At 36.1% G+C, this 13,275-nt stretch overlaps 1 protein-coding gene across 2 annotated transcripts in view; it reads left to right on the top strand.

Moving 5' to 3' along the window:
• Positions 1-2,942: 2,942 nt before the first annotated feature.
• HSD11B1 (hydroxysteroid 11-beta dehydrogenase 1) overlaps positions 2,943-13,275 on the top strand; it is a 21,225-nt gene continuing 10,892 nt past the window's right edge. For both annotated transcript variants that reach the window (XM_027871613.1, XM_027871611.1), the window contains exon 1: positions 2,943-3,091. In XM_027871613.1, coding sequence (XP_027727414.1) covers positions 3,004-3,091 — 88 coding nt within the window. In that variant the 5' untranslated portion in view covers positions 2,943-3,003. The remainder of the gene's footprint in view (positions 3,092-13,275) is intronic.

Here is a 13,275-nt window from a genome sequence, read left to right as displayed (position 1 = left end):
TTCAACGTGAATGCAAAACAGAACCTCCTGGAAAACTTATCTTTTCAAAAGACTTATTTAGAAGATAGAAATAATATTGTCCAGCAATGCCTGGCTATTTTACATGTGGAAAACCGGGTTTCCCAGTTTCATGGAGTCCACAAATGTGATAAGTATATCATTTATACCTTCATTCAGGTCATTGCTGAAAATCTTGAACAGACTGCAATCAAAAACATATCCCAAGAAGATTTGTATAGACTAATGCAAAGCAAGCAGAACCAGGAGAACAATGTATTCTATGACATCAATGTAAAATGATCAATTTTGAAAGCCTTAAGCACTCTGATCAATACAACAATCAAACCTGATTCTAGAGGACCAAAAGTAAAGACTACTCCCCACCTCCTGACAGAGAGAAGATTGACTAATGCAGAATGAAACAATTTTTTTTGATAAGGCCAATGTAGGGACTTGTTTGGCTTGACTGTTTATTTATTACAAGAGTTTTGTTTTTCTTTTTTTTCCCAGTGCTGAGGGTGTAGAGAGGGAAAAAATAAATGTTTAGCAACTGAAAAAAAAATTTAAATAATAAAATAAAAAACTCTACTGGAGCTTGCCCTCTACATTGATAACCTGCCCCTCAAAAAAAAAAAAAAAACCTACTGCTCTTTCAAAACGTGTTGTGAATAATTATCTGAGCAAATCAAGTAACCTGTGCAATGATTTGTCCAATTTGTTGACCAGCTACCTCACTTTTCTCTGTGGAACATGCTTTCATAGGTACAAAGGATCATACGTTTAGAGCCAGAAGGGAATTTGGAAGCCAACTAGTCCAGCACCCTTCTTCTACAGATGAAAAACTGAGGAACAGAGAAGTTAAATAATTTGCCCAGGGTCATTCGCAGCTGGTAAATTGTAGGTGGGATGTGATCTTCGGTCTTCTTAATTCTAAGTCCAATATTCTATCCATTGTGCCACGCTGCTTAGTGTCTGAGGCCAGATTTTAACTCTGGTGACTCCAGGCCTGGCACTCTATCCTCTGTGCCACCTAGATGCCCTATACTTAAAATGTAGATCTCAACCAAATACATAATGTAATAATAATTATAATGTATGTAATTATATGTAAAGGTAGATAGTTGCAAATATATCTATATCTGGACATATACACATACATATACATATGTATATATAGAGTTAAGGATGACACTGAGGTTCCCAAGGGACCTCAGCACCAGAAGGGACCTCAGTGTCCATTCCATCCAAACAACCCCTAGCAAATGATTCCCATCTCAAATGAGAAGTTATAGAGTCACTCCTTGAAGATAGTAAATGAAGGGCATCTGCTCCCTCCTAAGGTAACCCATTCCTCTTTTGGACCACTCATCATTAAGTTCTTTCTTATATTGAAACAAAATCTACTACTCTACAACATCTTGGCCCTCGAAAAAGTTCTTCTACATAACAGACCTTCAACTACTTGAATTTGCATTTTAAACCACCTATGAGATTACTAATGCAAGTATTATTATCCCTGTTTTTACAAATGAAGGAACAGACTCATATACAAATATTATTTACATAATACATATAAAACCATATGTTTGAAAAGAAATGGGCTAAGGAGCACAGGCATCCTGCCAAAGTTGACTCAATATGTGCTTCAAACTCTGTGGTCTAGGAGAGTCATCAAAATCAATCAGTTAACCACCATCAAGCATTTACTAAGCCCTTAATGTGTACCAGGCACTGTGCCGAATCCTGGGAGTACAAACAGTCCCTGTCCTCCAGAAGCTTACATTCTAATGAGGTAAACAATACATACATAGTAAGTATATATAAAACATATACAGAAGAAGATGCAAAGTAGCTAACCTTGGATTGGAAAATCTTAGCCATAAAGAAGACCAGGAAAGGCTAGAATTTGAATTGAATCTTGAAGGAAGTCAGAGATTCTAAAAGGCCGTGAGTATTGCTCTTTCCAGGCATGGGGAACAGTCAGCTAGTGCACAAAGACAGAAATGAGAATGTGAAGTGCGAAGTACAGCAAGGAGGCCGGTACGGCTGTATCAGAGTACCTGGAGGCCTGTAAAGTTTATAAGACTGTAAAGATAAGGAGGGGCCAGGGTGTGAACAGCTTTAAAGGCCAAACAGAGGGCTGTACTGTTGAGCCTAGAGATAAGAGAGAGACACTGGAGTTTATTGAGCAGGAGGAGAAATAAAACGGTCGAACCTAGGATGTTGAGGAAAATTACTTTGGCAGCTTTGTGGAGAATAAATTGGAATAAGGAAAGAATTGAGGGAAGAAGCCCAATTTCAAGGCTATTGCAATCATTCAGGCAAAAAGTAATGAGGGCCTGAACTAGGGGTGGTGTCTTAGTATGAGGAGAGAAGGTGACCCATACAAGAGATGTTGAGAAGTAACAACACTTGACAGTGATTAAACACATGGGGTGACTGAGAATGAAGAGTGCATATGTATATATATATATATATATATGTGTGTGTGTGTGTGTGTGTATAAACATGTATATATAATATATATACATATACACCCATATACACACGTGTGTTATATGTATGTGTGTACAGTTGAGCTCAACATTTATGGGGTCAGGCCTGACTACAACCCTCCTTCCATTCTTCTGACTGACTGATCACTGGTACCTCAGGCCTATGGATCCAGTCGATATATCAGTGGATTCATTTGAATCCTGGTGCCCTAGACAGTCAGGTATTAGGATGTTCTGCCTTGCTAAGGTGAGGAGGCTCAGAAATCTGTGACTATACAACAAAGAATGCCACATGTTTTCCTGGTAAGTCTCCAGGTACTTTGTGTTGAGCAAAGTTCAAAATTTATCTATGCTAATTGCCTTCTAGTTGAACATTAATTTATTAAACTAGTCAAATAATTTTTTATTATGTTGTACTCTCTTTCTGCAGCTTTGCATTTAAAAGCTGCTCCTAAAACATTCTCAGGAGTGCATGCCCCATAGAGCTCCCTGAGAAAGTCCTTACCTAATGGCTCTGCTGAAAAAGTGCTTCCTCCCTGCCTTGGGATTCTTGTTGGCGTACTATTTCTACTCAGCCACTGATAGCTTCAGACCTGGTGAGTCCCAGAGGTGACTAAGACATGTGGGCAAAGGCAGGGTTCCTACTAAGTTGGTTCCTAAGTTCTGCAGAGGCTAGGACGAGGAAGTCTGACAGGATGGGCAATAGTGAAATTGTTGTGGTGGGCATGTGCCCACAAGCTAGGGGCAGAGTGAGGAGCAAAAGTGGTAAAAGATTTGACAACTGGGGTTAGGGTTACCAGTGTTAAAGCATCAGAAAGAAGTGGAAATGACTCCCCAAAAGTAAAGCTGGGGACACATGTGGGGATACTTGCTTCATTTTTTTTAACTTTACAAAGCCTAAAACTTGTCTCTTTTTTTACTTTTAAATTATATTTTTATTTTCAGTTCCAAATTTTCTGTTTCCCTTCATCCCTTCCCCTAATCATTGAGAAGGCAAGACATACACTACCATATATATGTGTGTATGTGTGTGTGTGTGTGTGAGTGTGTGTGTGTGTGTGTGTGTGTGTGTGTGTGTGTATACACAGTCATTCAAAATACATCTCCAAATTAGCCAGGGACTAAAGCCAGTGGTTTTAGGGGGTAGGAAAGTATGGGGTCTCAGGACTTCAAACTGCAAAGTGGGCAAGGAGCAAAGTCTTAGAACACTGGGAAAACTTTCTTTGGGTTAGCAAAGGACAAAGAACCCAAACATAGATAGTTACTATGGGGATACAGATTGCAACCAAAAAAATTAACATGATTTTCAGATTCCTCTGAACCTTGCCATCTTTGAGGTGAAAACAAATTTTGAACATCGTAGACAAACATGCTTTCAGAGCTGCCAGTGCAATACTTTGTATCCTTGGAGACCATCAAATTTAGCTCATTTTGAAAGATGTCAAGAATTGACAGGATTATGTCACAAAAGTCTAAGGGCCAGCTGCTCTCTTCCCTATAGTCTTTGCTGAAAGAGAGTTAGAAGGTGTAATCCCCTGAAAAGTTCCAGGTATGGCCTTACAGGCTGGATGGAGACTTGGCAGGGAGAAGGGAGGATCCTAGGAAGATGGCAGAGTAGGTCAGAAAACTTTCAACTCTTCAAATTTCCTCCACAAAAAAAGATAAAACATTGCCCACAGCAGCAGAAATAAACACGGGGTAAAGCAGTTGTCCTCCTAAAACAGGCCTGCACAACCTGTGACCTGCCAAATAATTTTGGGAAGGCTGTGAAAAATGTAAAGGAAAACATCCTTTACATTTTTCCAGGCTGCCAGAAATCCTTTGGTGTGTGGCCTGTACGCCACAAGTTGTGCAGGCCTGTCCTACGACAATTTGAGAAGCCTCCAGGGGCAGAGGTTCTACCTGAGTGAAATGCAGATACCTCCAGGTCACCAACCCTGCAGAACCCACAAACAAGTCCTGTGGGTAGCTGGGTTAAGAGGCAGCCTCAGCGGGGCAGCTAGGTAGCACAGTTGATAGATCACTGGCCCTGGAGTCAGGAGCACCTGAGTTCAAATCTGGCCTCAGACCAAACACTTGATGCTTACTAGCTGTGTGACCCTGGGCAAGTCACTTAGACCCAATTGCCTTAAAAAAAAAAAAAGAGGCAGCCTCAGCCTTAGAAACTTGCATCTCGCAGACAATTTGGGGGTCTAACCCCTGAGTACAAGAAGATTGAAGAACTTTCCACTGTTGAGGGATGCCAAGCACAGCTGTGCTAACCAGATGTTTCCCGGCCTGTGACTGTGAGGAGAAGGAGCTAGCACATACCTGGTGATTGCAATAGCAGAAGCACAGGGACCCTGCTGGCTGCAGCCACTTACAGGAGAGCAAAGTCCCTGGTTTCAGTTCCAGAGCAGAAAGGACAGCTGTAGTTTACAGCCACAGGAGGGACAACAGGGAGCAAGATCATTTTGGGGACAGTGTGGCAGGGGGCCACACCCATGGCTTATGAGTGGAGAGGAGAACCCAAGGCTGGGCCCCGAGACAGACCAGAGAAAATAACAGTAAGAAGGACCCGAAACTTGGGGCATCATTCCCCATACCTTGGGACCAACTACAATGTGATTGCACTAATAGCTGTTAAAAACAAAATAAAACAAAAAAATAAATAAATAAAAATGAATTAGCAAAGGAGAAAGAACCCAACCATAGATAGTTATTATGGAGATAGAGAAGGTCTGGGTTCATATTTAGAGGAAGATAATGGAGCTTAAAAAAAGCCACTCATTTTTCAATGAGAAGTGTCAAATGGTCCCAAGCACAAACACAGTTTTTGGAAGAACTTAAAAAAGGATTTTAAAAATCAATTAGGAAAAATTGAGAAAAAAATTTTAAAAAGATAAGAAAAATCTAAGACAATTATGAAAAGAAAGTCAACCAACTTGAAATAGAGAATCAAAAACTTAACAAAGAAAATAATTCCTTAAAAACTGGAATTGGGCAAGGGGAAGCTAATGACATTCAAAGATACCAGAAAATCATAAAAAAAAATCAAAAGAATAAAAAAATAGAAGAGAAAGTGAAATATCTCATCAGAAAAACAACTGATCTGGAGAACAGATAGAGAAGAAATAATATAAGAATAGTCAGACTACCCTGAAAATTACAATTAAAAAAAAGAATCTTGACATAATATTACAAGAAATTATGAAGGAAAATTGCCCTGAAGTTCTAGAACAAGAAGACAAAGCAGAAATAGAAAAAATCCATCAACCAACACCTGAAAGAGATCCCAAGAGGAAACCTTATAGTAATATCATAGCCAAGTTTCAAAGCTCCCAGGTTAAGGAGAAAATATTGGAAGCAACAAGAAAAAAAAAAACAATTTAAATATCGTGGAGTTACAATAAGGATTACATAAAACCTAGCAGCTACTACATTGAAGGACCATGGGTCTTGGAATACTATATTCCATAGAGCAAAAGAGCTGGGGTTACAACCAAAGGTAACTTACCCAGCAAAGTTAAGCATAATTCTAAATGGAAAAAAAAAATGGACATTTAACGAATTCAAAGACTTTCAGGTTTTTGTGACAAAAAACCTAGAACTTAAGGGAAAATGAGACATATAACACCCAGTAGAGATATAAGGTAAATACTGAAGACCAATTATAAGGGACTCAATAAGGTCGAATTGTTTACTTTGTATATGTGAAAATATTAGCAGTATTCTTATGATTGTCATTATTATTTGGGTAGTTTGAAAGAAAGTCTTGGGCTGAGCTGAGTATGATGGGGTGATTCTAAAAAAAACTGTGTAGAGACAGATAAAAAGAAGTAATTATCCTATGCAAATGAGGCATTAAAAGGAAAAATTGATACAGAAGAAGCTAATAAGGGGGAGGGCAGGTAGTGCTGGAACCTTGCTCTCATCAGGAATGGGTTAAAGAAGGAAATATACGTATGTATATGTATATGTGTGTGTGTGTATACGTATATAAGTATGTATGTATATATTATAAAAGTCTTCTAAATTCAAAAAGAAATAAGAGGGCAAGGGTAGGGGAAGAGGATAAGGGAGGGCCTCTTAGAGGGGTGGGTAGGTTAAGGAATAAAAGGGCAAGGTAGCAGGTAGAAGTAAAGCATAGGAGTGAGGACAGATAGGGTAAATAGGATGAGAAGGATAGTGAGGAAAAATAGGAAAGAAGAAAATAAGTAATTATAGCATAGAATGAGAATAGATCAAATTTACCCATAAAACAAAAATGGATAGCAGATTAAAAATTTGATTCCAACAATCTGTTGCTTTCAGGAAACATAAAAATGAGAAATACACACAAGATAAAATAAAGGGCAGGAGTAGAATTTATTATGTAAAAGAAGCAGAGGGGCAGCTTGGTGGCACAGTGGATAGAGCACCCGCTTTGGAGTCAGGAGGAACTGAGTCCAAATCCAGTCTCAGACCAGAGACTTGACACTTAATAGTTGTGTGACCCTGAATATGTAAACTAATTTAGGTAGCATTGTAATTTTTATTATATTGGCTTGGGGTATCCATAATCAAGTAATATTTCTCCAATTAGTTAAATCTGTCTTCATTTGCATAAAGAATGTTTTATAATTGTGTTTTGCCTCTCAAAAAAGAAAAAGCAGTGATAGTAATCACGATCTCAAAGTTAAAGTTAAAATATATTTAATCAAAAGTGAAAAACAGAGAAACTATATTACATCAGCAACATTATTCAACATTGTTTTAGACCAATTAAAATACCAAGACAGTATAAAATACCTGAGTATTTAAATGCCAAAACAGACACAGGAACTATATGAACATAAACACAAAACACTTTTTATACAAATAAACTCAGACCTAAAGAAGTGAAGCAATACTTATTGTTCATAGGTGGGTAAAGCCGATATAATTTTTAAAATTACAATTTATTTATTTGATTTAATTTAAATGTAATTTAAAATTACAATCTATTTATTTAATGTCATCCCAATTAAATTACTAAAAAACTATTTTGCTGAGTTAGAAAAAGTAACAAAGTTCATTTGGAAGAGCAAAAGTTCGAGAACTTTAAAGAAACAGTAAAAAAAAAGATGTAAAGGAAGCAGATTCAGCAGTGTCAGACCTTAAACTATATTATAAGGGAGAGTATTGTTGAAGTGTAAAAAAGGAGTCACAGAGTCAAGCCAACAGCAGAGGTCAGGGCCAGACCACAGGGAAGAAAATGCACAAACTATGATAGGAAATACACAAAATATGAGTATAAAATACAAAGTGGACAATTTTGATTACTTTAAAATTTTTAAAAATTACACAAAAGTTAAATGGGGGGGGGCACAGATATTTGCAGTAAGTTTCCCTGATAAGGTGTAATATCTAAGACATATACTCTGAGCCCTTCACCTCTCTCACCTCTCTAGCAAGAGATGTGCATAAGGTATAAGCTATTGTTCTATACTTAGTATCTGCTAGACTGCTTTCCAGTTTCCCCAACAGTTTGTGTTAAAACATGAGCTGGCCAAGATGATCCTAGTCAACCACATGACAGCCCATATTGCTGCTTTGATATGGATGGCTATTATGACTTGAATCTGTTCTCCTACACATTAATCCTCAAGGTCGTTTGGCCTCCAGACTTTGTTTGTGATTGAAATGATTACTTTTTATTGCTGCTGAGGACAAAAGCCATCCTCAAACAAGAGACCCAGTGTCTCTTGTCTGTTTCCAGAGTATCATTCTCCTCTTTGCCCCTAGCTGAGGTTGCCAAGACTTCTTGGTATTAATAAACAGCTTGAATGTAAGCTTCTGGGTGGAAACTCTCCCATCCTCTGGCTTCAGCCTGAACTCTGAGATGCCAGCTTTCCCTCCCTCCATGCTTTACCTTCATCATAAAAACTCACCAATGTTATTTCTTTAGAAAAAAGATGAATTTTCACCCCAATAACTGAAATTTCTGAATTCATCAAACACTAGGTCACTATGCCCATTTGCTTCTGTATATTATTTACCTGATCTTTTCCATCGATCAAACTTTCAATTTCTTACCCAGTACCAAATTCTTTTGATGATTACAGCTTTAAGATATGCTATTGCTAGGCCTTCTTTCTATCCACTTTTTTTTTTATTAACTCTCTTAATATTTGTTCCTCCAGATAAATTTTGTTACTATATTTTCTAGTTCTACAAAATAATCCTCTGCTAGTTTGATCAATAAGGCACTGAATAAGTAAACTAATTTAGGTAGTATTGTAATTTTTATTATATTGGCTTGGGGTATCCATAATCAACTACTATTTCTCCAATTAGTTAGATCTATCTTCATTTGCATAAAGAATGTTTTATAATTGTGTTAACATAGTATGTCTTGTCAAGTAGACTCACAAGAATTTAATGCTTTCTATAGTTATTTTAGATGGCATTTCTCTATCTCTTCCTGCCAAATTTTTGATAATATACAGAAATGCTTATGATTTATAAGGGTTGATTTTTACATCCTGCAATTGTGTTGAAGTTGCTAATTGTTTCAATTTCTTTTTAGTTGAATTTCTAGGGTTCTTTAGGTAAACAATGTAATCTGCAAAAAGCAGTAATTGTGTTTCCTCTTTGACTACGATTATTCCTTAAATTTGTTTTTCTTGTCTTGTTAATGTAGCTAGCATTTCAAGAACTATATTGAAAATGGTGATAATAGACATCTTTGCTTTACCCCTGATCTTATTGGGAAAACTTCTAGTTTATCACCATTATAGATGATGCTTCCTCTTAGTTTTAGATAGATACTACTTATCATATTAAAGAAAGTTTCATTTATCCTATACTTTCTAGCATTTTTTTAAACAGGAATGGGTGTTATATCTTTCAAGAACTTTTTCTATACCTATTGATATAATCATATAATTTTATTATTCATGTTATTAATGTGGTCAAATGTATTAAAAAGAAATAAATTTTCCAAATATTGAAACAGCCCTGCATTCCTTCAATAAATTCAATCTGGTCATAGTTAATAATATTTGTGGTTTCCTCTTCAATGTATTATTTAAATTTTTTCATCAGTACTATTCAATAAGCATTTATTAAGATATAACAACTATTGGGTAAGAGGAAAGGCAAAAACCACTTTCTGCCCTCAAGGAATTTTCAACTCTATGGGTAAGATAATATATAAATAACTGTGTGCAAACAATCTATATGCGCAATAAATTGGAATAATCAAGGAAATAGAGGGAAGGGACTAGAATTAAGAGAAATTGGAAATTACTTCCTGGACAAAGTAGGATTTTTACCGAAGACTTGAAGGAAGCCAAGAAAGCAGGAAGCAGAGGTGAGGAGGGAGAGCATTCCAGAAATGTGGCACAGTCAGTGAAAATGCCCAGAGTTGGGAGATGGAGATTTTTGTTTGAAGGAGGCAAATGCCAGTGTCCCTGGATGAGGCTTTATATGGTGGTGAGTGAAGGGGCATGTAAAGTATAAGAAAACTGGAAAGTTGAGGGGGTAGGTTATGAAGGATTTTGAATAGCAAACAAAGAATCTTATATTTGATCTTGGAGGGCATAGGGAGCTACTGGTGTTTACTGAGTATAGAGGTGACATAGTCAAACCTGCATTTTAGAAAAATCACTTCGGCAGCTGAGTGAAAGATGGACTGGAATGGGGAGAGATTTGCAGCAGGTCAACCAAGAAACAGGTTGCAATACTCTAGGCGTGAGGTGATAAGAGCCTACATCAGGGTGGTGGGAGTATCAGAGGAGAGAAGGGAGTATATTTGAGAGTTGTTACAAAGATGAAAACAACAATATGACATATGAGAATATGAGATAGAAGATACGAGGAGAGATAGAGAGGAGTCAAAGTTAAGCATGTGCAAGTAGAAGTCTATGCGGAAAGATCTATATGAACTAATACCAAGTGAAGCAAGTAGAGCCAAGAAAATAATACACACAATAACTACAACAATGTAAATAGAAAGAATAATCACACACCAAAAAATCAAAAGTGAATTAATAAAATTGCAAATATCAAGCATGACTTGAATGAAGAGATAAGAGAGGAGACTCCTAACCCATTCCTTTGTGAAGATAGGAGAGTCACAGCTGTTACATTTCGTACATGTTTTTTGACTTTTTCCTCTTTAAAAATATTGTTGCATAGGATGGCTCTCTGAGAGTGGGAAGGAGAGGGATGCTGGAGATTATGATGATATTTTTGAATCAATAAAGACTTATTTTCAAAATCTGGGGAATTTCTATTTTTCAAATATTCCTCCATTTCATCTAGACTTTATTAGTATATGATTAGGTTAATAGCTCCCAATAAATTACTTCCCCTTTTTTTCCATCAGTGGTTATATACTCACCTTTTTTTTTTCATTCCTTATACTGGTGATTTGGTTTTCTTCATTCTTTTTAAAATAAAGTTAGTTCATGTTGTCTGTTTTGTTGTGCATTTTCCCCCAAAATACCAGTTCCTGATTTATTAATTTTTTTTGTTTATAATTTTGTCAATTTTTTGTTTGATTTTCAAAATTTGTATTTTGTATTACTTAAGTGGTTTTAATTTGTTGGTTTTCTGCATGCCCAATTCACTATGCTACTTTTTCAGTTTTATTCCTTGATGAATGTGTTTTAGTGCTACAAATTTTCCCTATGTACTGTTTTAGTTGCATCTCAAAAATTCTAGCATGTTGTCTCATTGTTGTCATTATGAAATAATTAAAATCATTGATTATTCCTATAATTTATTCTTTGATGCATCCATTCTTTAAGATTGAGTTGTTTAGTTTCTAATTAATTTTTAGTATTTTATTCAAGCCCTCTATTGAACATAATTGTATTACATCATTGTCCATGAAATATGCATTTAATATTTAATATTTCTACTGTACTACATTTGTTTATGAGGTTTTATGCCCTAATACATGGTTAATTTTTGTGAAAGTGCCATGTGTAACTGAGAAACAGGTGTACTCCCTTCTATTGCTATTCAATATCCTCCAGAGGTCTATCATAGGTAATGTTTCTAAAATTCTATTCAGGTCCTTCACTGCTTTTTTATTTGGTTTCTTTTTACTAGATTTATGTAGGACTGAGAGGAGTAAATTGAAGTCTCCCACTACTAGAATTTTACTATCTATTTCCCCCTATAACTCATCTATGCTTTCCTTTAAGAATTTATATGCCAAAATGGATGAGAAAAGGCAGCAATTCCCCTGAGCTCTCCCCAAAAACACTCTGAACACCTTTAAATAATGCCATAAAACAATTCCTGAAGCAGTAGACACCACAAAAGGAGGGGGTGAAATAATTTTTCAGCCAAAGACAATTTAGAAGGTCAGCAAGAAGGATCTGTCACATCTGGGCAAAAGTGGAGCACAGTGCACTATCCAATAAGGGGACAGTGGAAGCATAAAGAAAGAAGAGAAGAAAATTTTGAAAAAGCATTCGTACATGTTTCATCTGTTGTGTAACAGAGTTAAAGTCATAGTGCTTACATTTATTTTCCAAATAAACACACAAAATGCAAGTTATAACCTATCAGTGGTCAAATCCACCAACAGGTATTAACAAGCAAGTATTGGCAGACAAGCATGTCACCCATTGTCAGGAAGTCTAGCATGCATCAGCAGGAATATGTGCACGTAATGACATAATACCATATGGTTACATGATGCAATATTGCATCATCAAAATTTCACAATTTCATAAAAACCACAATTTTACAATAAATTATTAAATTTAAGATGTGTCATTTAAAAAAAATTTAAAGGATGCAAATTTTTTTAAAACCATCAAAGTGTTAAAGAAAATAGATTTCCAGGGGAGAGCTGAGTAAGTTTTTTAAAAGGAGGCAATAGGCCAAATAAGTTTTGGAACCTCTGTTCTACATTAAAGGTTCAGAAGGCTCAGAATATGATATTCTGGAGGGCAAAGGAGCTGGAATTAAAACCAAGAATCACCTGCCCAGCAAAACTGAGTATAATCCTTGAAAGGAAAAATATATATTCAATGAAATAGAGGACTTTCAAGCATTCCTAATTAAAAAAAAAACCAGAGCTGAATAGAAAATTTGACTTTCAAATACAAGACTCAAGAGAAGCATAAAAAGGTAAACAGAAAAGGAAAATCACAAGGGACTTAATAAAGTTAAACTGTTTACATTCCTACATGGAAAGATGATACTTGTAACTCACGAGACCTTTCTCATTGTTAGGGTAGTTAGAAGGAATATATATAGACAGAGGGCACAGGTGTGAGTTGAATATGAAGGGATGATATCTAAAAACATAAAATTAAGGGGTCAGAGAGGATACACTGGGAGAAAGCAATTTATAAAAATAAGAACGATTCCCCAATTGATAAATGATCAAAAGATATGAACAGTTTTCAGATGAAGTAATCAAAGCTATCTATAGCCATATGAAAAAATGCTCTAACTCACTATTGATTGGAGAAATGCAAATTAAAACAATTCTGAGGTACTAACCTTACACCTATTAGATTGGCTAATAGGACAGAAAAAGAAAATAACAAATGTTAGAGGAGAAGTGGGAAAATTGAGACACTAATGCACTATAGGAAGAGTTGTGAACTGATTCAACTATTCTGTAGAGCAATTTGGAACTATGCCCAAAAGGCTACAAAACCATGCATAACCTTTGATCCAGCAATATCACTACTAGGTCTGTATTCCAAAAGAGATAAAAAAATAAAAAGGAAAATGACCTATATGTTCAAATATATATATGTGTGTGTGTGTGTGTGTGTGTGTGTGTGTGTGTGTGTGTGTGTGT

The sequence above is a fragment of the Vombatus ursinus genome, unplaced genomic scaffold, assembly GCF_900497805.2.
Source record: "Vombatus ursinus unplaced genomic scaffold, bare-nosed wombat genome assembly UNPS02014798.1, whole genome shotgun sequence".
NCBI classification, from domain to species: Eukaryota; Metazoa; Chordata; class Mammalia; order Diprotodontia; family Vombatidae; genus Vombatus; species Vombatus ursinus.
The sequence above is the reverse complement of the archived record's forward strand: the minus strand, read 5'-3'. Positions and strand labels throughout refer to the sequence as shown.